At 47.4% G+C, this 26,451-nt stretch overlaps 1 protein-coding gene across 6 annotated transcripts in view; it reads left to right on the top strand.

Moving 5' to 3' along the window:
* Positions 1-26,451, top strand: part of TRRAP (transformation/transcription domain associated protein) — a 359,951-nt gene that overhangs the window by 82,051 nt on the left and 251,449 nt on the right. For all 6 annotated transcript variants that reach the window (XM_033914195.1, XM_033914194.1, XM_033914196.1 and 3 more), the window contains 8 exons: positions 747-964; positions 1,096-1,293; positions 4,324-4,584; positions 8,394-8,555; positions 17,604-17,700; positions 19,315-19,436; positions 21,335-21,505; positions 24,834-24,902. In XM_033914195.1, coding sequence (XP_033770086.1) covers positions 747-964; positions 1,096-1,293; positions 4,324-4,584; positions 8,394-8,555; positions 17,604-17,700; positions 19,315-19,436; positions 21,335-21,505; positions 24,834-24,902 — 1,298 coding nt within the window. The remainder of the gene's footprint in view (positions 1-746; positions 965-1,095; positions 1,294-4,323; positions 4,585-8,393; positions 8,556-17,603; positions 17,701-19,314; positions 19,437-21,334; positions 21,506-24,833; positions 24,903-26,451) is intronic.

Raw genomic sequence — 26,451 nt, 5'->3', positions numbered from 1 at the left:
GTAAAATCAGTTAGCTTAGCAGGGTTTAAAAAAAGGTTTGGACGCGCTCCTTAAAGAAAAGTCCTTAGTCTATTATTAGAGTGGACTTAGGAAAATCTATTGCTTAGTTGTGGGATAAACAGCATAAAATCTGTTTTACTCTTTTGGGATCTTGCCAGATAACGTGTCACCTGATTGGCAGCTATTGGATGCGGGATACTGGGTTTAATGGTTCATTGGTCTGTCCCCCTATGGCGATGCTTATACTTGTAGTTTCAGCGAGTTAAGCACAACACACTATACTCCCATCAATTTCTGTCCACATGTAGGGTAAGTTTATAAAGCACCTAGGTTATCAAGGCACACTGGTCCATATATTGTGCATTTTGTAAGGACCAAACAAAACACAGTCCAGTTTCATGTGCTGATGATTGAAAGCACCATTAAAAAATAATAATTATCTGGTCAGGCGTGTACACTGAGGTGTCTACCAGCAAGTAGGTGTGGACTTTGCTGCATTCTTAGACCAAGAAGACCCTGGCCTAAATGGGAGTGGGCCTAAGGATTGAATACCTACCAGCAGCAAAGACCGCTTAGGTGCTGTTAGGTGTGACTCTATAAACGGCACCTAACGGATGATTGACCGCCACGCTCAACGGCGCCGTTTATAGAATCAGGCTCTAAGAGCTTTTCTTTTTTAAAATTTGCATAAGTGTCAGTCATGATCCAGATCATTTAGTGCAGTGACCTTTCTGCTATGATTCCAGGGCCTTTCTTGCTGCAGTGCTATCAGGTTGGAAGTCAGCCCAGCACTGCCATGTTCCATAGCGAAGAAAACGGATCAAAAGGGATGGACCCCCTGGTGCTTATCGATGCGATAGCGATCTGCATGGCGTACGAAGAGAAGGAATTGTGTAAAATAGGCGAGGTGGCTCTAGCCGTGATATTTGATGTTGCCAGCATCATCTTGGGCTCAAAGGAAAGGGTAAATGGCTAAATTCTTGACATTATGCAGGTTCAGAAGTTGTGCACCCTTGTGGGAAAGCCTTATAAACAAGAGATGAGATGGCTATTAAATAGTGAAGTGATATATCTTTTTTTTCCCCCTTTTTTCAGGCCTGCCAGCTTCCTCTGTTCTCTTATATCGTGGAGCGGTTATGTGCTTGCTGTTATGAGCAGGCCTGGTATGCGAAACTGGGTGGCGTGGTGTCCATTAAGTTTCTAATGGAACGTTTGCCTCTAATTTGGGTCCTCCAGAACCAACAGACTTTCCTCAAGGCTCTGCTTTTTGTTATGATGGATCTTACTGGAGAGGTATTTAATGATTTAATGATGGAGAGGGATTTAATGATGATGTTGGGCAGTGTTGGAATGTTTATTGACAGTCCACTGTTTTGATTTAGAAGGGGGTGATTTTAAGTCTTATGGAAACAAGAGGTTGATGTCAATAGCTAGACCAGAGTGTGTCAGAACTTTTTCAGCTCTGGCACACTGAACGGAGCAAATGTTTTTTTATGGCACATTATAATTGAAATTATAAAATTGCAAAATCAACAAAAAATTAAATTTGAGTTATTTATTTAAAGTTCTTTAAGCTATGGATGGGTAATGGTAACAACGGTGAAACTAAAGTAGATAGAATTGCTAATCAATGCAATGGATGTGCTTGTTTTTGAGGGCAAATTAACTCAAAACACGGCTCGATAGTTGACAAGCAAACACGCATTTCAGCCAAAAATGATCACGCTAGAACAACATTCATTCCCAGGATTAGACTCATATCAATCTAGCGTGATCATTTTTGGCTGCAACCCCCAGGACTTTGATTTCTGCTATGGACTTTTGGCGACTGGAGATGGGACATGCTTGCAGATAAGTGCTTTAGTCTTTAAACAATTCTTGAAATGTTATTTGAATATTTGAAGTGAATTGATTGAGTTACATATTCTTGACGAATTGTGAATGGAGTTTTTTTGACTAGGGATGTATTTCCTATGACAGCTTTGAAGCCGAAATAGAGATATCCAGAAGATAATAGTTGATTTTTATCCCTGGAAATACTGATGTCTTTTTCACCATTTACTCAAAATAATTAGTGTTTTTGTCCCTTTCTCTGGTATATGCTGATTGGATATTTTGGGGTGAATTAGAATTCTTTCATTACGCCACATAAACTGTGACACAACCCGATATTCTATTTTTTCAGTAATTGCCCCCCAACTGTGGAATTCTATACCAATCAAAATAAGAAAAGAACCCCTACTAAACTGCTTTAAATCAAAGTTGAAGACCTTATTCAAGGTCGCCTTCGATGAATGAACCTTTTCTCTAAAGTTTCTCTCAGACAGGATCTCTCCCTATTGTACTCACCTTAATTGTCTCACTGTCCTATCTATCAGTGGAGTTCTCGCCCCCCAACCTTGTACGCCAGTCTTGACCTACAAGTATATTTTACCCCCAATTTTATGTTTCTGTACCCCGCTTAGAAGTATAATAAGCGGAATAACAAATTTAAATTAAGCTTGGAAACTTGTTTTGGTAGTGTGCTCAGGAGGAAGGGTGGGATTTTGGTAATAATATAGAGGAAGAAGCGGCAGGTTTTAGCGATATGTTATATCTGGGCGGTGAAGGAGAGAGAGGAGTCAAAAGATGACCCTGAGATTATGAGCAGACAAAACAGGAAGGATGAGAGTGTTGTCCATAGAGACGGAGAACGAGGGAAGCGGGGAGTTGAGCAACTCTGTTTTAGCCATTTTCAATTTTAGATGGCAGTGAGACATCCAGGCGGCAATGTCGGACAGGCAGGCTGAGATTCTGGTCTGAGTTTCAGTAGAGATATTTAGCGCAGAGAAGTAGATCTGGGAGTCTTCAGCATAGAGGTGTTACTAGAAGCCTTGGGAGGAGATCAGCGTTCCAAGTGAGCAAGTGTAGATTGAGAAAGAGTGGTCCCAGGACAGAGCCTTGAGGTACACCAATCGATAGCGGGAAGGCTGTGGAGCTGCAGTCTACCAACATAATGATTTAATGATGTTACTACCACTACTTAATCTAACCCCAATAGTACCGTATTTTCACACATATAACGCGCGCGTTATATTCGTGAGTGCATTGTACACATTTTTTTTTACATAGTTCCCCCCCCCCCCCCGACGTCCAATTCACTCCGCAGGACCGCTCGCACCCCCACCCCGAAGGACCACTCGCACTTGCACCCCCACCCCGAAGGACCGCTCACACCCCCACCCCCCCATCATGGAGAAGCTGCCTACCGTTGTCCTGCTGCTTCCTCTGTCAGCGGTCCCGCCCCCTTCTCTGAGCGCTGCATCTGCGCTGCTTTCTCTTCCGGCAGTCCCGCCCTTTCTCTGATGTCAGAGAAAGGGCGGGACCGCCAGAAGAGGAAGCAGCGCAGACGCAGGGCTCAGAGAAGGGGTGGGACCGCCGGCAGAGGAAGCAGCAGGACAACAGTAGGCAGCTTCTCCATGATGAGGGGGGAGGAGGCTGTGGGGGTGTGCGCAGTCCTTCAGGGTGGGGGTGCGGGTGTGAGTGCGAGCGGTCCTTCGGGGTGGGGGTGCGAGCGGTCCTGCGGTGGGGGGGGGGGTGAATTGGACGTCGGGGGGGGGCATCAGGCTTTCAGGGTGGGGACAGGACTTCAAGGGGGGCAGGACTTCAAGGGGGAGAGGAGAGTCGGGGCGGGCGAAAGGAGAGTCGGGCGGCGACGGGAGAGTCAGGGCGGCATGCGCGGTATAAGGGTGTGCGCGCTACTTAAAAATTTCTTTACATAAATTACAGTTTCCCGTGCGCTATACCCGTGTGCGCGTTTTACACGGGTGCGCGGTATATGAGTGAAAATACGGTAAACACCAAAAACACTGTTATTATTTCATATATATTACAGCTAGCTGGTCACCTATAATGGTCACCTATAATGTTTGGGATGGGAACATATCAAAGCAAGTTTCCCTTACTTCTATGGGGAAACTTGCTTTGATATACGAGCATTTTGGATTACGAGCATGCTCCTGGAATGGATTATGTTCGTAATCCAAGGTACCACTGTACTGTTCACTCATTTTGGGCCCTTGAGCAGCTTGTGTTATGCTCAAATAATTATAAAAAATACACCACATGGCAGTACAGCACCAATTCCTTCACTCATTCTCACTCCCATCCTACTCTCACATACAAAGTATATCTTAAAAATCGTTGAAATATAAATATGTCTAAGGAGGAACCATTGAAATACTGGTTTAATTCAGCTTACATTTTTTTACAAATCACGGCCAAAACTTTTAGCTTCTAAAAATGTATTTCCGAGAAGCATTACAAACCTTTTTCTACTCTCAGGTTTCTAATGGCGCAGTTGCCATGGCCAAGACGACCCTGGAGCAACTTTTGATTAGATGCGCAACGCCGCTGAAGGATGAAGAGAAGACCGATGACATCATCAGTGCACAGGAGAAGTCTTTTCACCATGTGACTCACGATCTGGTGCGAGAAGTGACCTCCCCCAATTCAACAGTGAGGAAGCAGGCGATGCATTCTTTGCAGGTGCTGGCACAGGTCACAGGGAAAACTGTCACAGTAATCATGGAACCCCACAAAGAGGTAAGGTTTCATTGGGGGAGGGGGGGGTGCATGACTGACAGAGGAAATCTGTCTCGAAGGACTTTTCTCAAGCTTAAGCTTATCCTTATCCGTTGTCTGCTTGGCCATTGGACTAGAATCAGCAGCTTGATTGACCTCTATCCAGAATTTCTCCTTCCAGTGTCCGAGCTCTGTGGTGATGAAGCCCTATGTATGGTTGCAGACTCTGATAAAATCAATTTGGTCAGCTTCTGATCTTGAAGGCCTGATTCTGCAAATGCGCTTCCCGTTGGTAGGGCTGCATTAGGCGTTCTACCGCTGTCTCACAGCCAATCGGGACGCACATTTAAAAAAAAAAAAAAAAGGGAGGGGGAAAGGACGCATACATTGTAGATGTATGTCACGTGTCTAGGGGAGACGCTTACAGACGTCCAAGGCATGGCTTGGGCATGGTTTCCCCTGGAAGTGGCCTTGGGCATTGGTAAGCATCTCCATGCATCTCTGTAAGCATGAGACAGATGCCTTAAACGTAGGCCTCTGAAATGCTGGCCTACATTTAAGGTGTCTGTGAGAAAACCAGATGCGATTCTCCATAGGCCGTCGATCGCGTGTCAATGGGAATGGCTATCATATCGGAAGCCGTCTTAGAGCCTGGTATGTACTGTCACTGTCACATCTTTGGGGGTGTGAGATGGTAAGTAACCATTGGAAGATTAATGCGTTAATCTCTTCAGAGTCATGTGGTTAATTAGGGCACCTTGTTTTAATTTAATTGTGTTTGAAACAGTGCTACTATTACACACACATACAAAAAATAATCAGTTTTTGCCCCAGATATTTTGGTTTTGTTCCATTATTACATTACATTACAGATTTCTATTCTGCCATTACCTTTCGGTTCAAAGTGGATTGCAAAAAGAGTTATGGAAGAAGGGTTACAACGTTAGATCAGAGAAGGTTTCCAAGAGAGGGAAAAGTAGGATCTGGGGTTAGGGAGGGGATGGTAAGAGGGGGGTTAAGCTTTATCATGGTATTGAAGAGTATAGTTTTTATTTCCTTTCTGAACATCTTGTAGTCTGGGGTTGTTGTCAATAGGTTGGAGACTTGGTTGTCTATCTTCGCTGCCTGAGTGGCCAGTAGGCCGTTCTATAGTTTTTTCCTTTTTACTTCTTTGATTGGGGGGTAAGTGAATGGGGTGTGTGTTTTTCTATGCCTGGTAGAGGTGGTTTGGATGAGGCGGTCGTTTAGGTAGGTTGGGCTGTCTCCATTTATAGTTTTAAATAGTATACAGTAGAATTTAAATTGTATTCTTTCCTGGATTGGAAGCCAATGAGAATTGATGAATGCCTCAGTAATGTGATCATGCTTTTTCTGTTTTGTTTTATAAATCTTTATTCATTTTCTTATGTTACAACAAGTGTTTCAAATAAATTCATTATAAACTTGAATAATTACACTTGATTAACTTACAGATTAATATCAAATTTAAAATTTCTTTAGAAAATCAATATTTTATAAAGTTATAATATTATGTAAGAAATCTAAATTAATATAATTATTATTGAATATAATAATCACCCCTCCCTCTCTCTCTCCCTATCAATATTGAATGAGAAATCTTTATTCATTTTCATATGTTACATCAACAATATAAATTCATACTAATATTTCAGAAAACTAAATTTATATAATTCTTAGTTAATATAATAATATCCCCTCCCCTCCCCCCTCCCTTCTATTCAGTAATACATGAATAAAATTTTTAAATGTTATTTTATCCATATTTCATATTATAAATCTAGTATTAATATATTATATAATATTTAGAGATATGATCTCTTTTTCTTCTAATCAAATTCTTTTTCAATGAATAGACGAAAAAGGCAGAAAAAGGTTTAACTTTTGGGAACGCCTACATTCCGCCCAAAACATAGCCCCTTGAACGTTGGCTGAACCTCAGAGAAAACCATCTCAAATCTTAGTTTTGAAAACATTCTTCTGCCACTTTATGATGTCTCTTTTCTCTCTCGAAAATGAGCTCTAGATTACATGCCCTCATTTACTTCTTCTTTGGAGCAATGTCTACGTTTGCGCACTACTATAGATAGCTTTAGGAACTGATTTTATAAGGCACATAGACCTTCTAAAATTAAAGTTAGCATAAACCAGAGAAAATATTTCTGCACACAATGTGTAATTAAACTCTGGAATTCGTTGCCGGAGAATGTGCTAATCTCAGTTATCTTAGCAGGGTTTTAAAAAGGTTTGGAGAATTTCCTAAAAGAGAAGTCTATAGGCCGTTATTGAGATGGCATGAGGAAATCCACTGCTTATTCCTAGGAAAAGCAGCATAAAATCTGTTTTATTGCTTGGGATCTAGCTAGGTACTTTGGTACCTGATGGAAACAGGATACTAGGCTTGATGGGCCTTTGATCTGCCCCAGTGTGGCAGTTCTTATGTGAGCCAAGTATAGGACAATCAAGCCATCGTGACATCACTGATGAGGTTGGCTCTTTGGCATTGATGGAATGAGGCATTATGACATCACAATCTCAGCTCTGGAATGTTGTTTTATCTGGGTTTCTGCCAGGTACTTGAGACTGGGGTTGGCCTCCGCGAAGATGGGATACTGGGCTAGATGGCTCATTGGTCTGACCCAGTAAGGCTATTCTTAGGTTTTTACGGGCTTACATCAGTAATTTACACGTGGCTGTTTTTAACTGCTCTTGGCACGATCTCTGTAGAATTTACGTTAGTGTTTTATAAAGTCAAATAGGTGACTCTTTTGTCTTCGTAAAATAGGCTTAGCCTGGTCATCGTGTCATAAAATTACCCTCCACGTGTTCCATTGTTGGATTATATCGGTTTTTATAGATACACAACGCAATTGCTGTATCTGCTTTGTATGAAATGCCATTCATCTGCATTTTGCAGTAACTGCACCCACACTATGGAACTCTCTCCCACAATATCTACGGGACGAACAAAATTTAATCAAATTCAAGACCGGCTTAAAGACTTTCTTTATTTCAAGATGCTTTCAATTGAACCTAAATCATCCTTTCTCATTTCTCTTGTCTTCCTCTTTTATTTTTTCTTTCTCTTTCTTTTTTCCTGCCTCTTACCGCGAGTAAGTACCTGCCTCAACAATGCTACCCCATCCCTCTCGTTCTATCCTCTCCCCACTTTCTCCTTCTTTACTAAATTATGTAATTTCTCCCCTCCTTCCCCTATTTTCCTCACCTTCCAGTTTGTCTAGTCTATGTCATTTACGTTCACTTTATTTCATAAAATTTTTAGCCTTTATAAAACATTGTTAACCGGCCAGACATTTGCTTGATGGTCGGGATATTAAAAACTAATAAACTTGGAAACTTGTAAATCATTGCATGCTAATTAGCTTTGCAATGTACTCTTAAGTTAATATGACAGGGGAATCTTTTGACCTTGGCTTTTTTTCAATCCAGTTAAAAACAATGTCACAGCCCAAACAGCGGGAGCCTGGTGCCACTTGATCTGCTGTTTCCTGACTGAAATGAGCTGAAATAAATTTTGTTCAGAGACGGGGGGGGGGGGGGGGGGGGGGGTTTATTGAAATACTGTAGACCGGGGCTTGTACAGATTGGGATTTTGGATTCTGCTAAAAATCATTATATCTTTCTCTTACTGTGCTGCTCCTGAGGACATACCGGTGAGAGTAAAGATGAACTGTGTTGATTTAAGAAAACTAATTAGGTTGCTCTTAGCCTAGTAATCTCTCTTGGTGTGCATAGATGTAAGATAATGATCTGTTTACTATAAATTCAATTTAGCTTTTATTCTGCTTTAGGTCTTGCAAGACATGGTACCACCTAAAAAGCACTTACTGCGTCATCAGCCTGCTAATGCCCAGATTGGCTTGATGGAGGGAAACACATTCTGCACGACGCTGCAGCCCAGACTCTTCACAATGGATCTGAATGTTATGGAACACAAGGTCTTCTACACTGAGGTATTTCACCCTTTCTTAGCGTGTTTTATGAAATACAAATTAGAGAGTGACACGGTGGTTGTTACCCGTGGTTAGCTGCGGGTAACCCGCCAATGACCCAAAAAAAAGGTCACCGCGAGTTCGGGGACAAGGCCATTCACCGCCCCGTGGAGCGGTGAATGGTAGCACGGGGCGGTGAACAAGTAGTGAACGCGCGGTGAACGAAGGTTCGATCCGGCAGCCCACTCTCTCCCGCCGGCCGTCCATGCATCTCCCTCCCTCCTTTTCCCTTACCTTTTCTTCTTGAAACTGGCGATTTCTATAAGGCTATGAGCTGTATTACAGTCAGAGCCTTGAAGTCGCGTCGCGTTGCCTGCTGGAAAAAGTCTCCTCTGACGCAATTTCCTGTCTCCGGTTGCATCGGAGGAGACTTTTCTAGCAGGCAACCCGACGCGACTTCAAGGCTCCGGCTGTAATACAGCTCGTAGCCTTATAGAAATCGCCAGTTTCAAGAAGAAAAGGTAAGGGAAAAGGAGGGAGGGAGGGAAATGGCCGGCTGGCCGGCAGGAGGGAGCTGCTGAACTGCGGGAAGGGTGCTGGGGATGGGGGGATGGAGAGGAGAAGACGCTGAAGACAGGGACGGTGACGGGGCGGTGAAAGAGACAGCGGGGACGGTGACAGGGCGGTGAAGGGGACGGCAGAGACAAGGGACGGGGCGGTGAAAGGACCAGCGGGGAAGGGGCGGTGCAGAGAATGGTGGTCCGGGGACAGGACGGTAACGGGGACAGAATTTTTCCCCGTGTCATTCTTTAATACAAATGTGCTGATGTTTTGGCTTTTCTCTGTCTGTCGGATGGACAAAGGAGACATGTGGGATTTACAAGCAGGCAAATACAGCACTTCCAGACTGCGGTGGCGGCAGACGAATCTCGGGGATCAACGACACCCTTTCCAAGCTAAGCTCTGCGATGTCCATTAGAGAATGATACGGTGGATGTTACTTGCGAGTAGCCGCGCGTAACCCGCCAAAATGGTGGAGGGGGGGATAGGTGCTCACCGCAGGTATGGGGACAAGGCCATCCATCGCCCCTGGAACGGTGAACGGCCTTGTCCCCGCAGTTAAGGGAGGGAATGCGCGCGACCCCCCTCCCTCCCTCCTTCCTTCCTACCTACCCACCAGAATCTATCTCCCTCCCTCCCCCTTACCTTCACAGCGTGTTTTAAGGATTCGGACTTGTTGAAAGCCGCCAGAGCGTACGTGCAGTTGTGTGCGTGTGTGGGCAGAAGCTTCTCCTCTGATCTCCGTCTTCTTGTTTTGCTCCTACTTCCTGTAACTGATGTAATAACGCTACACGGCTGCTTGAATGCTCCTACTTCGTACTACTGATGTAATTTCGCTGCAAACCGTTTTTATCCAAAAATAAGACAGTGTCTTATATTAATTTTGGGTCTAAAAAACGCACTAGGGCTTATTTTTGGGGATGTCTTATTTTTTTCATGTACAACAATCATTTCTCCCTCTCCTCCACCCCAATCTTAGCTCTTTCTTTTCTCTCCCCCTCCCCCTCCCCCATGTGCAGCATCATTCCTCCCCTCCCTCCCATCCCCCTGTGCAGCAGGAACCCCAGCGACCCTCTCTTTGTGAGACTGACATACCTTCGCTCCGAGGCCTCCTAAAGCAGCAGGGGTGGGGGGGGGTTGCTGAAATCGATGAGTCAGATTTTTTTTTTTTTTTTCAGCAAATCAGGCGGCACTAGTGTCAGGGATGGAGTCAGTGAGTTTTGGGGAAAATTTTTTTCGGGGGGGGGGCTTCAGGAGTCAATCTTAAGTAGGGCTTATTTTTGGGATAGGGCTTATATTAGGAGCATCTTTTAAAATTATGTTAGGGCTTATTTTCGGGATCGGTCTTATTTTCGGGGAAACGGGGTATTCTTTAGCACTCTCCAGACCAGTAGAGGTTAACTTTACGATTGGGTATATATCTAATCATGACCAGCAGGTGGAGACTGAAAACAAAACTTTGGGACAGTATATCCTAGCCCCTCCTCTCTATTTCCCTCAGTCTTCTTTCAGTCTCCAGCAGGTGTTGAGTGATCTGTACCCATCTCCCTTGGTAGGGCTGTTGGAATTTGTTTAGAGGTTTATTGTCCCTGTTTTTAGCCGGACGGAGCTTGGACGGACTCTGTTTGGGGGTTCGTCCGACCTCGGGGGTGTCAAACCCGGCGGGTCACGAGCGGGGTCCCTCCCCCCACTTCCTCCACCTCCCCATATTTTTTTAGAGGAGCCTCAGCAGTAAGCCTTGCCCCCTAAATCAAGCAAGGCATATTGCTTCGAGAGCCTGTGGAGTCTGTTCTGTAAAAAAAAAAAAAAAAAAAAATCCTGAGGTAGTGCTGGTCTGGAGGGTTGTATCCCTTTAAGAAAACTGTATTTTACTGTATTTTTTCAACTAACCGGCACTTTTTTACAGCTAGGTCGCGTATGGAGCAATGAGCACTTCTAAAGGGAAAAAGTGCTCATTGTGCTCCAGACGCGAGGCACTCGCGGCCGGCCTGTGCAAGCGGTGTTCAGGCCGGTGCGGTGGAGGAGCTCCGTCGGCAGCGGCTGCAGGCGCCCAGAGCTCCCCGCCGATGGTGCCTCGCGAGTCGGCAGGGAACGGTGGAGAAGCCCGGTCTTCTCCGTCCGCCCACGGAGGGATTCCCCGAGCCGCCGACGGTCGGGTTTTAGAGGATTCCCTCTCAGCTGATATTTTGACAGCTGATGCCGGCTTGCCTGTTTTAGCGGCTGAGACTATTCAGGTCTCTCAGCCGCTGCAGGCTATGGAGGGAGCTGTTTTGGCGGGAAAGACGCCATCTTCTCTGTCTGGCCCCTCCATTTTGTCTTCCACCTCAGGTGACCTTCCCCCTGTTTTGGCTAAGCAGGGGCAGGTTTCTGCTGGGTCCCCTGCTGTGGCAGGGAGTCCCTTGGGACCCTCGGGGGGTTTTTCCCCTGATTTTTTCTTTTCATTATGCAAAGCCTATTTTCAGGCGGCTGGGGGTCCCGGTTGCGCCCAGGGGGTCTCGGGGGGTGGGGTTTCCTCCGCGCTCCCTGCGGCTTTGCCTCTCTCGTCTGACGTGACGTCCCCTCCGCCGCCTCTCTTGTCCAAGCGTCCGCGGGTGTCGTGGGACGAGGATTTGTGGTCGGAGGAACGTGTCGGTCTGGAGGAGGACCTGGACCCTTCTGAGGAATTCCAGGACCCTCTGGAGGGGACGGAAGCTGGCGGCGGGTTGTCGGGTTTCCCGTTCTCCAGTGACGAGGCGTCCGTGGTGCGCCTTTTTCAGAGAGATGAGCTGCCTGACCTTATTCAACAGGTTTCTTCGGCTTTGCGTTTTGAGGACGCGCCGCCGGAGACTCCGCGTGTGGGGGACCCTCTGTTACGAGGGATCCGTTCCGTTTCCCGCTCTTTTCCTATGCATCAGGATATTCGGGATATTATTCTTGAGCAGTGGAAAACGCCGGAGACGCCGTTTCGGCTGGCGCGCAGCATGGCTCGCCTGTATCCCATTCCTGAAGGGGATCGGGCTACGTTAGCTTCGCCAGTCGTGGATGCGGTGGTCTCGGCTATTTCCAAGCGGCATACCGTGCCTGTTGAGGGCGGTTCTGCCTTGCGGGACTCTGAGGAGCGCAAATTGGAGACCATCCTTAAGCAAAATTTTCAAGTCTCTGCCTTTGGGGTCCAGGCGGCTATTTGTGGGGGACTGGTCGCTCGCGCCGTGTTTCGGTGGGCGGAGCGGGTCTTGGATCGAGAGTCTGACGACTGGTCTCTGGTGGATCAGGAGGTAGCGAAGATTGAGATGGCTGCCTCATTCCTCTCGGATGCTCTGTATGACTTGGTGCGGATCTCGGCTAAGTCCATGGCTTTTGGCGTGGCCGCAAGGCGTGTGTTGTGGCTGCGCGCTTGGGCGGCGGATGCTGCGTCCAAAGCTAAGCTTACTAAATTTCCCTTTCGGGGGTCGTTTTTATTTGGAGAGGACTTGGATAAGTTGATTCAGACTCTGTCGGACTCGAAAGTTCCCCGTTTGCCGGAGGACCGTGCCCGCCCGGCGTCTCGGGGTGGTGCGGCCCGGGGGCGTTTGCGGGAATTTCGCAAGTATCGCCCTGGGCGTGGGGCTGCTTCTTTCCAGTCTCCGGGGTTTTCCCGGGGTCGGTTCTTCCAGCGCATGCAGCCCTTTCGGGGGGCCCGTCGGGGGGCAGGGAATCCCTCCGCCGGTTCCCCCGCTTCCCGTCCTGCACAATGACGCCTTGCCGGCGCCCCCCTTGGTTCCGGTGGGGGCCCGGCTGCGCGACTTTTTTCCCAAATGGGCCGAGATCACGTCCGATCAGTGGGTCCTGGAGGTGGTGCGGGACGGTTATGCCCTGGAGTTCGCCCGCTCTCTGCCGGATTTTTTCCTCGCTTCTCCGTGTCAGACTCCTGGGAAGACGCTGGCGTTTCGCCAGACCCTTCAGCGCTTGCTAGATCTCAGGGCAGTAGTTCCAGTGCCCCCCCCGGAGTGGGGCACGGGCAGGTACTCCATTTACTTCGTGGTGCCCAAGAAGGAGGGGACTTTTCGGCCCATCCTCGATTTGAAAGGGGTCAACAGGGCTCTCAAGGTTCCATCTTTCCGTATGGAAACGCTGCGGTCGGTCATTCTGGCGGTTCAGCCGGGGGAGTTTCTCACTTCTCTCGATCTGACGGAGGCCTACTTGCATGTTCCTATTCGGACCTCTCATCAGCGTTTCCTGCGCTTTGCGATCTTGGGTCGGCACTATCAGTTCTGTGCGCTTCCCTTTGGGCTGGCCACGGCTCCCCGGACGTTCACCAAGGTGATGGTGGTCGTCGCGGCAGCCTTGCGGTCGGAGGGCATCCTGGTACACCCCTACCTGGACGACTGGTTAATTCGGGCCAAGTCGTTGCAGGAAAGCTCCCGGGTTACGGCTCGGGTGGTGGAGTTTCTCCGGTCGCTGGGCTGGGTGGTCAACCTTTCCAAGAGTCGGTTGGTTCCGGCTCAGCGTCTGGAGTACCTCGGGGTGCTGTTCGACACCTCCTTGGGGAAGGTCTTCCTCCCAGAGGCCCGGGTGAGCAAATTGCAGTCTCAGATTCGCCTGCTTTTGGCGTCCCGGTGTCCTCGGGCGCGAGATTTCCTCCAGGTCCTGGGGTCGATGGCGGCGTCCCTGGACGTGGTGAGGTGGGCGCGGGCCCACATGCGTCCTCTCCAATATGCTCTGCTCCGGAGGTGGTCTCCCCAGAGGCACGGGATGGATGTTCCGGTTCCCCTGCGAGGCTTGGCGCGCTGCAGTCTGCGTTGGTGGCTCCGGACCCCTCACCTAGTTCAGGGGGTGGGTCTGGATCTTCCGCAGTGGACGGTGCTCCTTACGGATGCGAGTCTCCTGGGTTGGGGGGCCCAGTGTCTGGGTCACTCAGCTCAGGGAACCTGGTCCACGGAGGAGGCCTCCTGGTCGATCAACGTGTTGGAGACCAGGGCGGTCCGGCTAGCGCTGTTGGCTTTCCACTCCCTTTTGTTGGGCAAGTCGGTCAGAGTCCTGTCGGACAATGCCACGGCGGTGGCTTATGTCAATCGTCAGGGGGGCACCAAGAGCACTCTGGTGGCGCAGGAGGCGGCTCGGCTCATGGTTTGGGCGGAGTCGCATCTTCTGGACCTCTCGGCCTCTCACATTGCCGGGGTAGAAAACGTTCAGGCGGACTTCCTCAGTCGTCACTTCTTGGATCCGGGAGAGTGGTGTCTCGGCGCCGAGGCGTTTCAGTTGCTAGTGCGTGCTTGGGGGCAGCCCCTGATGGATCTGATGGCTACAAGTGGCAACGCCAAAGTACCCCGCTTCTTCAGTCGTCGCAGGGACGGTCTGGCCGAGGGTCTGGATGCTCTGGTCCAACCGTGGCCAACGGAGGGGCTGTTGTATGTGTTCCCTCCGTGGCCATTAGTAGGCAGAGTACTGCTTCGCATTGTTCGCCATCCGGGGCTGGTGGTCTTGGTGGCTCCGGATTGGCCTCGTCGTCCGTGGTATGCGGATCTGGTGAGGCATCTGGTGGCGGATCCTCTTCCTCTGCCTCTCGAGTGCGATCTTCTGACGCAGGGTCCCATTCCCATGTTCGACCCGTCTCCCTTTTGTCTTACGGCGTGGCTCTTGAAAGGGGCCGCCTGAGTAAGAAGGGATATTCCGACAAGGTGATCTCTACACTTTTGGGGTCCCGGAGGCTTTCTACCTCTCGGGCTTATGTACGGGTTTGGCGTCTTTTTGAGGAATGGTGCCGAGCGCGGGGAGTGGTCTCCTTTCGCGCTTCTCTGCCTAACATTCTAGAGTTTTTGCAGGATGGCCTGGATAGGGGCCTGGCCTGGTCTTCTCTTCGGGTTCATCTGGCGGCCCTGTCGGCTTTTCGGGGGCTGGTGACAGGTCAGCGTTTGTCAGCCATTCCTGATGTGATTCGCTTTCTTAGGGCGGCCAAGTTGATCAGGCCTCCCATAAGGCCCTCGATTCCCTCTTGGGATCTCAATCTGGTTCTCTCTGTTCTAGTGCGCCCTCCTTTCGAGCCGTTGGATGGCTGTTCGTTGAAGGACCTTACGCTGAAGTCGGTCTTTTTGGTGGCCATTACTTCCGCTAGACGGGTGTCTGAGCTACAGGCTTTCTCTTGTAGGGCTCCCTTCCTGGAGTTTTCGAAGGAGCGGGTTGTTTTGCGGCCTGTTCCTTCCTTTCTGCCGAAGGTAGTTTCTCCTTTTCATGTCAATCAATCGGTGGTCCTCCCGGTCTTGGGTAGTCGGGAGGGTTCTTCTGAGCAACGACAGCTGCGCAAGTTGGATGTCGGTCGGGTCCTCCATGCTTATGTGCAGCGGACCCGGGATTTTCGGAGCTCCGATCATCTCTTTGTGCTTCTGGCGGGTCCTCGTCGGGGGGCTGGCGCTTCTAAGGCTACTATTGCGCGTTGGATCAAGGAGATGATTGCTTCCGCTTATCTTCTGAGTCAGAAGCCGGTTCCGGAGTTTCTCAAGGCTCATTCCACTAGGGGTCAGGCGGCTTCTTGGGCTGAGTCGTCGCTCGTGCCTCCGGTGGATATTTGTAAGGCTGCGGTTTGGTCCTCCTTGCATTCATTTGTTCGGCATTATCGGGTAGATGTTCAGGTGCGTCGGGACGCGGTGTTCGGTGAGCGTGTTCTGGTATCGGCCCTTCGGGGGTCCCGCCCGTGAGAGGGACTGCTTTGGTACGTCCCAATCGTAAAGTTAACCTCTACTGGTCTGGAGAGTGCTAAAGAAGGAGAAATTAGGTTCTTACCTGCTAATTTACTTTCTTTTAGCTTCTCCAGACCAGTAGAGGTCCCCACCCTGTCTGTTGTTGTTGTTGTTGGGGCTGTTGCGCGGGCAGTTTTTGGTTTTTGCTGCGGGTTCTAGTATTTTTCTAGGGCCGGGGAGAATTGAAGAACAGCGGCTGTGGCTCGGCTGGCTTAGCTGGCGAGCTGTGGGGACCTTCTTCCTTCGGGAATTTCTCCTCTGCATTTTCCAACAGCATTTTTGGGTATGTTATTTGTTACTCCTTTCGGAGTATTGTTTTTTCTCTCTGTTGTTTTCCAGTTCTTGGTTCTGCTTGGCTATTCGGCAGACTGAGGGAAATAGAGAGGAGGGGCTAGGATATACTGTCCCAAAGTTTTGTTTTCAGTCTCCACCTGCTGGTCATGATTAGATATATACCCAATCGTAAAGTTAACCTCTACTGGTCTGGAGAAGCTAAAAGAAAGTAAATTAGCAGGTAAGAACCTAATTTCTCCTTATGCAGTCTCATGTTGTAAACCATCTTGAACTGTAAGGTATGACTGGATATAAATAAAGCTATTATTATTAAAAGTAGTTGTGCCATTTTGGTGTATACCTTCACCCAATTTTAGAATACTCATTTTCTGCCATGTAGAACGTGTTTTATATATGAAAGAAATTCTTAAAATTACTCTTGTTTTGTAAATACCAAAAATGCTGACTGGAAGAGGCATAGTACTACTCGAAAGGATCCAGAGAAGAGCGACAAAAATGGTTAAGGGACTGAAGGAGTTGCCGTACAACGAGAGATTGGAGAAACTGGGCCTCTTCTCCCTTGAAAAGAGGAGACTGAGAGGGGACGTGATCGAAACATTCACGATATTGAAGGAAATAGACTTAGTAGAGAAAGAGAGATTGTTCACCTTCTCCGAGGTGGAGAGAACGAGAGGGCACTCGCTAAAGTTAGAAGGGAAAAGATTCCGTACAAACGTAAGGAAGTTCTTCTTCACCCAGAGTGGTGGAAAACTGGAACGCTCTTCTGGAGGCTGTTATAGGGGAAAGCACCCTCCAAGGATTCAAGAAAAGGTTAGACAAGTTCCTGCTGAACCGGAACGTATGCAGGTAAGGCTAGACTCAAATAGGGCACTGGTCTTTGACCTAAGGGCTGCCACGTGAGCGGATTGCTGGGCACGATGGACCACTGGTCTGACCCAGCAGCAGCAGTTCTTATGTTCTTAGTACTTTAGAAATGAAATCACATAGTGGCAGATGGGAATTTGAACTTGCATCCCTGGGCTTCTCCTGACTCATAGGCCCGCATTTTAGTTACTAGCTTGAGCACTGTGATATTCCCTCCTTATGCTTAAGAACATAGGCCCTCTTTTACTAAGCCTGAGGTGCTAAATGCTCCGATGCTCGTAGAAACTTCTACCATGGCTTGGTTAAAGGTGGGGATAGATGGGTCTCTGCTTATAAAAGTGTCAGCAACTTCTGTGTGGAGAGAGGGTCTTTAGCTCAAGCAATGCAGAGTTACAGAACAGCTCTCCAAAGTCCTACGGCCATTTCTTAACTTGTGATTATTGCGTTAAATAAATGTAGATTGACATGTTTGGTTTGTAGATTTTATGGGTGTTTTATAGTCTGATTCATGGCTATATAGTTGTTTTTTTTTTTAATAAATCATAATGCATTTCTCATTTGTTTGTTTGTAATCTTGCACATTTGAAAGGGGATATGTTTTTAATTTTACTAAATCTGTGAGCTTTTCACATTATTTTCCTTTGCTTTTATATTGCAGCTGTTGAATTTGTGTGAAGCTGAAGATGTTGTATTGATGAAACTAGCTTGCTATAAAAGTCTTCCTTCTCTTGTACCTCTGCGAATTGCAGCCTTAAGTAAGTTCATCATGCCATTGATGTACTGTATATACTCTAATATGGTTCATAGTCTTAAGCACGCGAGACAAACGCGCGCTGACAAACGAGCGCCGACAATTCAGTGCAAGACTTCAGCGCGCCGCAGGAAAACCTTCTTTTAAAGGGCTCCGATGGGGGATGTTGGTGGGGAACCTCCCCAAGTTACTTAATAGGGATTGCGCTGGCGTTGGGGGGGGGGTTGGGGGTTGTAACCCCACATTATACTGGAAACTTAACTTTTTCCCTATTTTTTAGTGAAAAAGTTAAGATTTCAGTATAATGTGGGGGTTACACCCCCTACCCCCCCCAACACGGCAGTGCGAGGCAGCACGATCCCTATTAAGTAGAGTGAGAGGGTTCCCCCCACTCACCCCGTAGGAGCACTTTAAAAGAAGGTCTTCCTGCGGCACGCTGAAGTCTTGCGCTGGATTGTCGGCACTCGTTTGACGGCGGGCGTTTGTCTCGCACACTTTTGTCCCATCACCCTCTAATATAAACCGACATGAATAAAAACCAAGGTAACCTTTTTCCCCCCAAAATAGGAGGAAAAAGGTTGACTTGAATATAAACCAGGGGGGATAATATTCAAGTGCAGTGCCTTGCCCTGCCAGGCTCTGCACCTTGTTCCCCATCTCATGCTGCTCCGCATTCAGCCCCTTCACTCCCTCCCTCCCCTGCCCTGCCAGTCTCTGCACCCATCCCCACTCCCTCCCTCCTGATGACTTGCAGGCCTCCACCGGGCCTGCCATGAGACTTGGTGGTCCAGCGGTGGCCGGGACAGACGGGATGCCTCCCACCTCCTAACCCAGCCGATTCTAAGACTTTTTACCTCCTTCTGCCTCCCCGTGTACCTTTAGTATCCCTGGTGGTCCAGCGATGAATCGTGGCTGGAGCGACCTTCCTTTGCTGCTGCCCGTGCAAAGTCGCTAGCTGATTGGCTGCCATGAACTCACAGCAGCCAATCAGCTAGCGGCTCTGCGTGGGCAAGAGTGAAGGAAGGTCGCTCCTGACGTGATTCACTGCTGGACCACCAGGAATACTAAAGATGTGCGGGGGAGGCGGAGGGATCCCTCCTGTCCCGGCTACCGCTGGACCACCAGGTCTCCCGGCAGGCCCAACAGAGGCCTGAAACAGGTTCAGGAGGGGGGCGGTTCAGCGCTGACTTGAATATTTATTTTTAACATTTCTATTCCGCTTATAACCTAATCGGATTACAATTATGGAAATATAAACTGAAACCCCCATTTTTGGGTCATTTTTTTGGGGCCCCAAAATCTTGGTTTATATTCGAGTATATATGGTACTATTATAACACAGTTAACCTCTTTTCTAAATCCATACATCTAAGTACTTAAGATTATAGAAGACAAATCTCCGAAGCAGAACTTAAAAATGGATTGACGAGATCAGGTTGTGCTTTCTACATCTGAAAGTTTTACATTTATTATCTTTGCATAATCGGAGGTGTAACCCTGCTCGTTGGATGAACTGTATGTACTGTAGGTGTCACAGATGTGACTAGAATACTTTTTAGAATACGTGCGTCAAACATTTCATTGTTAACAACGGAATGATAATCTCTGATTTCTGCAGATGCTTTAGCTGCCTGCAATTACCTGCCTCATTCCAGAGAGAAAATTATTGCGGCCCTCTTCAAAGCACTTAACTCCACAAATAATGAGCTCCAAGAAGCAGGAGAAGCTTGCATGAGAAAGGTTAGTGGCCAGGGTGGTGTGTTTCTGCGTGTGCTTTGTTAGAAGTAAAGTGAAAAAGGATAACAGTTTATTCTGAGAGGGGCCGGTGCAGAAAAGTACCACTGGAGCAGAGTGCAGGAACGAGTTGGGAGCAAGCTTTACCTTGCATGGAGACCATCTGTGTGGCACAGTGGTTAGAGCTATAACCTCAACACCCTGAGGTTGTGGGTTCAAATCCCATGCGGCTCCTTGTGGCCCTGGACAAGTCACTTAATCCCCATTGACATTAGAATAGAGTGTGAGCCCACTGGGACAGATAGGGAGAAATGCTTGAGTACCTGGGCTATAAGTGGCATATAAATACTTAAATAAATAGGATTTTAGTTATTCTGGCTCGAGGCAGAGAAGTTTGACAGGGAGCATAACTACAGCACAATGTGAGGAAGTTACTGCCAGATGTGAAGCAGTGTAGAAGTTGGCTACCCCCCCATCTGTATGGGGCAGACTAGCTAACCCTTATTCACTCAAAAACAAGCCCCACACGGACAAACGATACACACACCCAGCAACACTACAAGGCCTTGCTTACAACCCACAACATTCACACTCCCCAAAGAGAAAGGGAAAAAGGAAAAATAAAAGAAGTGGAGAAAAAGGCCTCAGTTCAGCTTCATCTGGCCAAAAAAACTCCACTCCTACAAAAGCTGTTTATGTGTGTAAATGCTGAAAAATAGCCAGTTTTGATCGATGAAGTGGTGAGGATGTTTGAGGAGTATGGTGGGTCTGGAATATCTGGATGTGAAGCAATGATATGAACACCCCTGAGGCAGCGATTTGATGCGAAACGGAGGGTTCCCCGTTGGCTGTAAGGACTGCCTGGATTAGCAGCTAAGTTATTTTTCTTGCTTTTGCTGTGGATGTTATGAGCTGGACTATACTGCCTTTTGTTACATTCACCCACTGACTTTCATCTGTATTGGGCGTGCCGTTTGATGCCACCTGGCAGACTACTTTAGTTGCCTTGTTTTCTTGGACTATTTTTCAGCATTTACACATAAACAGCTTTTGTAGGAGTGGAGTTTTTTTGGCCAGATGAAGCTGAACTGAGGCCTTTTTCTCCACTTCTTTTCTTTTTCCCTTTCTCTTCGGGGAGTGTGAATGTTGTGGGTTGTAAGTAAGGCCTCGAAGTGTTGCTGGGTGTGTGTATCGTTTGTCCGTGTGGGGCTTGTTTTTGAGTGAATAAGGGATATATTCGGGCCCTAATCCTTGAGTATTTATTTCTAGCAGACTAGCTAACCCCATGATAGTCTAACAGCGGTTCATAGACAAAATCGCGCGAGACAACGGCGCGCAGACAACTGAGCGCAAGGTTGACGGTGCGCTGAAGAAAAGCACTATTTTAAAGGGTTCCGACGGGGGGTGTTGGTGGGGAACCCCCCTATTTTACTTAACAGACATCGCGCTGGCGTTGTGGGGGGTTTGGGGGGTTGTAACCCCCCTCATTATACTTGAAACCGAACTTTTTGCGTGTTTTTTAGGGAGAAAGGCAGGGGAGGGTCATTAGGGTGGGCAGACTGGATGGGCCGTGGCCCTTATCTGCCGTCAATTTCTATATTTCTATGAGTCAGGTATTTGGAGAAAAGATAGGTTTTTAGCTGTTTTCTAAAATGTCTGTAAGAAACAGCTGTGAGCAACAATGATCAAAATTCTTTTTTCATGAGAAGCCGCCTGAGATGCTAAAGAGTGATTTAGGAATTTCTTGTTTTACAGAAGGGAAATTTCTAGAGCACTGATATGATCTTATGACAAGTTTTGTAGATCACTGGAAATGTCCAGTTTTTATCTTTTTGTGATCCGTAAGGCTTTGCAGTCTAGAAATGTAAAATTTTTTTTTTTTTTTTAAATGCTCTGCCTTTCAGTTTTTGGAAGGGGCTACGATAGAAGTGGATCAAATTCACACGCACATGAGACCGTTGCTAATGATGCTGGGCGACTACAGAAGCCTGACTCTCAACGTTGTCAACCGCCTGACGTCTGTCACGAGGCTCTTCCCCAATTCGTTTAACGACAAGTTCTGTGATCAGATGATGGTAAGGGTCAATGCACGACTGACTCGTAACAAGGGAAGGCAGATAAAAGTGAATCTTTGCTCTTAAGTAGTTTTATAAGATATTTTCCTAAAATCTTTCAGTGGTCTGTTATCTACTTTAGCATTAAGGGCCAGATTCTATAAATGGCATTGTAGTTAAGTATCGCTAATTGCTTTAATTGATGTTGCTTAGCGACGCCTAACCTAAATTAGTTCAATTTGCTTAAATGGCTAGCTTAAAGCACATGGTGGTTGACCACAGCACTGAAGTTAATTGAATAATTAATTTAAAAAAATTAAAAGTTAGGTGCGGAGTTCTGCGTGGTGCCTAAATTGAGGCGTTTTCTGATGCCTAACGATACCTACCTGAAAAGTAGGCGTGGTTAGGGAAGGAGAATAGGTGCGGTTGACTTAGGCTTTGCTAGGCATCCGAGTTGGTAAATTAGTCATGGTAAAACCTGGCCTAATATACAGGTGCCTACCTCCAGGATGCCTAAGCACGCCTAGGCGCCACTAGGCGGGATTCTATAAACGGCGCCCATCGGTTGATTGACAACTCCAATCTTTCCATAAAAATCTGGCTATTTTCGAAATTGTAAGTTAAGTTTACTGTTTTTTTTGTCTATTCTTCTATTTCATTGTAAACTGAGTCAAGCTTTATTTTATAAAGATGACCCGGTCTATCAATTCAAGTTTTAGTTTAGCTTAACTGCGCTGAGCAGCGCCTACAATGTAGCGCTTATGCGCTATTTATAGAATCTGTCCCTAAATGCATAATGAAAGCTTAGTAAAAGAACACCTTTGTGTGGTTTTTATGATAAAGGTGAGCTATTAATACTGTGTTAAATCAATACTAGCTCAGGCTGCTGGTAAAGAAAGAACTCTGAAGTCAACCTGTGATGACTTGAGCAAGTTTGTGGCTTTCCTCTGGCAATTAGCAATTTAAGGGCTCCTTTTAGTAAGGTGCGCTAGCGTTTTTAGCGTACACTACCCCCTCGCTATGCGCCCAAAACTAACGCCAGCTCAATGGAGGCGTTAGCATCTAGTGCACGGGGCACTGCAGCGCACGCTAAGCGTGTGCTAAAACCGCTAGCGCAGCTTAGTATAAGGAGCCTTTACTTAACCGGCTATTTGGTTAATGCTTTACAAACTTGAGTACCTCCATTGTTGGCTGTCTTTTGGTTCATAGTCAAAAGCGTGCGCCGACAAAGGTGCGCCGAGACAACTGAGCGCAAGGCGGAAGCCCGCGCCGAAGAAAAACAGTGTTTTAAGGGGCTCTGACGGGGAGTGTTGGTGGGGAACCCCCCCCTCCACTTTACTGAATACAGATCGCGCCGGCATTGTGCGGCGATGTGGGGGGTTTAGGGGGTTGTAACCCCCCCTCATGATACTGGAAACTTAACTTTTTCCCTGTTTTTTAGGGAAAAAGTGAAAAAGTTAAGTTTTCAGTATAATGTGAGGGGTTACAACCCCCCACAACGCCGGTGCGATCTGTATTCAGTAAAGTGTGTGTGGGGGGGTTCCCCTCCCACACCCCCATCGGAGCCTCTTAAAACACTGTTTTTCTTCGGCGTGGGCTTACACCTTGCGCTCAGTTGTCTCGATGCGTGCTTTTGACCTGTCACCCTGTCTTTTTGCAGAGAAATAAAAGATTGCCCAAGAGTGAAGGGGTCTCACCTAGTTTGTGAACAAAGGGAGGACTTTGTCATCTCTAAAAACCAATCCGGTCCCTTTCATGGGCACTAAATTCATTTTATTTATTTATATAGGCCCCCTTTTATGAAACCGCATAAGGCTTTTTTATCGCAGGTTGCGGCGGTATTAGTTCTGTTGCTCATAGGATGCACCAGAGAGGGGCATAAGGCCCTGATTGGCTCAGATGCCTAAGGCCCTTCCCAATCAGGGTCTTAGGCCTCCTTCCCAGTGCATACTGGGATGCAATGGGAGTGGCCTAGGACTGATTGGCCTCCTGTGGGAGAGATCTTTGGTATCATCCTAGAATGCACCAGAAAGGGGAAGGCTCACCATTTTGGAGTGGCGGGCCTGCTGGGTGTAATCATCCTTCCGGCTGGAATTTATCCTACAAAGTACCAGGGGTGGGAGGTTGGGGTAGACCTAGAGGTGCGGGCAGCGAACCTGCAACTTTGGGAGGGTCACGGGGATGGCAAATAGAAGGAATGGGTATCTCTCCAGCCTGTCTTCAAACAGGGGGGAGGGGAAGGCAGGGGACCATGGGCATTTTCCTTGCTGGACTGCTTCAGTGGGGGAGGGCGTTTGGGGGCAGGAGGGAATGGGCATCCCTATTGCCTGGCTGCTTTGTAGGGGGGGAGGGGGGAGGAAGCGGGGGTGGGGGGTTCAGCGGCAGGAGGGAATGGGCATCTCTCCTGCCGATTTTGGTTGGACTTATGGGGGTCACCTGCTGCAGCCACTCAACTGATCGTGGCAGGAGGATTCTCCTGCTGCGATCAGCTCAGCGGCCGTGTCCATTTGAAATGTGGGCCAGCATTTTGCTGGCCTACATTTAAGGTGTCTGTTGTAGCCCTAGGGAGATGCCTAGGGCCACTTAAGCTCGCCCAAGGCCACTTCCGGGCGAGACCACGCCCAGCCTTGGGTGAGCTTAAGTGTCCCGACAATTCTCTCTCAACTTGGACAAATGCCTATAGTATAGGTGTCCTTCCTCAGGATTTTAAGAAAAAAAAAGTACCTCCCTATTGGCTGCTAGTTAGCGGTAGGACACCTACCGCTGCCTCCAGTTGGGATGCCCATTTATAGAATCAGCCCCTATTGGTGGATAATTTAAAACATACAGAAAAAGAAATATAATACAAAAGTACATCCAACACATTGGTCATAAATACCGGTTTCTCAATTTTCTACAGAGTATTGTTTAAGATCTTGTGGAATATAAATAGTTTAAATAAAAATTTTGAATAGGACTTTTACAAGGCTATAGAGGTTTTTCTAGAGCAATGGAAGCAGATTGAGCTTGTGTGAAAAGACATTATTTATGTACCATAGCCTGGGCATCTGAGGTCTTTATCCTCCTAATTTTTGCTCTGTCACATTTATAATTTAGCAGCCTTGCTCTTATTTGTAGCTTTTGAATATCCTAGGCTCTAACTTGGTTACCCTCTTCTACATGCTCAAGTAACTTCTTAAAATAATCTCCGGTGTGGATACGGATTATGCTACAAATGTTTCAGAATATTTTGTTTTAGATGGCCTGTCCATCTGTCTTGTGCTTGTGAAATCCACCGGTCACATTACAGAGCTGATTCAGTAATGATTGCTAGTGTTTAAACTCTAATAAATGCTGACTACCCCCACAGCAACACCTCCGTAAATGGATGGAAGTGGTGGTCATTACACACAAAGGAGGCCAAAGGAGCGATGGAAACGTAAGTCAGTCATTTTCATTGTTGAAAAGTTTTGTTCTCTCTGTTTTGGCTGTTTAGAATTTACTTTGCTCTGCTCAGTTGTAATATGTATGATCTCCATTTTTAAATGCCCAAGAAAAGCTAATGTCCATAAGCTCAACATAGTTGGAGATAGTCTGCTGTTGTGGGTTTATGCACTCTTTCAAGCAGAAAAAAAAAAAAAAAAGGTTTACATCTGGTCCTTTGTTATCATTTGCAAGATGGCTTCCTAGATAATGCGTTTCAAATGTTTGCTTTGGTCTTTGAAGGGTGTACATGCTCTTGAAGCAACTCCCTTATCGACTAGAGAGTTGCGTGGGGACAGAAATACCACCCATCCCTGCCCGTCCCCGCCAGGATCCTCTCTGTCTCCACCCGTCCCCGCAAGGAATCACCTCCATCGCCGCCCGTCCCCATAAAAAGCAGCAATTACTTCCGACAGGATCATCAATTCTACAGTTTCTTTTGTGTTTGCGCTGCTGTTTTCCTTGTGGAATCTCTTTGGTGGAACCCTTTTTTTGTTTTCTGTTCAGGTAATTAACTTATAAACCCCCTCTTTTACTAAGGCTGACGTGTCCATTATATTATATGGACGAACCCTGCTTCCAAAGCCTTCCATCCCCATGGGAGTCCCATTGGTTAGAGGGGTATCCCCGTGGGAGTCCAGTGGGCTAGAGGGGGGTCTCCGTGGGTTAGGGGGGATTCCCATGGGATTCCCGCAGTCCCCGTTCTCGTGCAGACCTCTATTATCGACCCCATGCAATGGGGCATGCAATGGGAGCATTGTACCTAGGGCTGAACTGAAGACGACATTATTGGCAATTGTAACAAGTAGCTGATCCTGTGGTTAGTCCTGTTGCATTTGTACAAAGAGTATTTGAGCCCAGCTGGTAAAGTTGAAAACAGTAAGTTCATGTTGCTGAAGTTTTTGCAGTTACACTATACTTGATAAAATTATTATTTCATGGCATTTTCTTCCATAAATAATATACATATCAAAGCATGAAAAGTTCTTATATACCCTGGGCCCTCATGCAGAGCTGAGGCGTCCCAGAAAACAATTTTTAGTCCTCAAAACCATTACAGGTGAAGACCAACAGGTGTTTTTTCTGTGTGCTTCATATGCTGATTCTGTCCTGGAGCCTGGTATTTGTGTGAACCTTTCATGGTATTGATGGTACAGACTTGGGAGCCGATATTCAGCCCATGGCGGTCAGTAGTTTTTAAGCCACCGTCAGCAGTGGGCAGGATGAAATCTATTTATTCAGTGCTGGGTCATGTCTGGTTACTAGCATTGAGTATCGGTGTCAGCCGCTGATCTGAAAATTACGTGGATGTCGGCTGATATTTAGAACCAGCACTTGCATTGCTAAGCAGGCAAAACGAGGGACTGCCTTCTGGGCGGTCTTATCTACCTCCTTAGTGATGCGGACACTGGGCCTGAATATGGCTCCTCCCTGACTCCGCCCATGGATTGCTCCAGCACTGACCGCAAAGTGTTATGGCCGCCAAAGGGGATATTGAGCAGCAT

The sequence above is a fragment of the Geotrypetes seraphini genome, chromosome 11, assembly GCF_902459505.1.
Source record: "Geotrypetes seraphini chromosome 11, aGeoSer1.1, whole genome shotgun sequence".
Taxonomy (NCBI): domain Eukaryota; kingdom Metazoa; phylum Chordata; class Amphibia; order Gymnophiona; family Dermophiidae; genus Geotrypetes; species Geotrypetes seraphini.
Note: the sequence above shows the minus strand (reverse complement) of the source record. Positions and strands in the feature narration are given on the sequence as shown.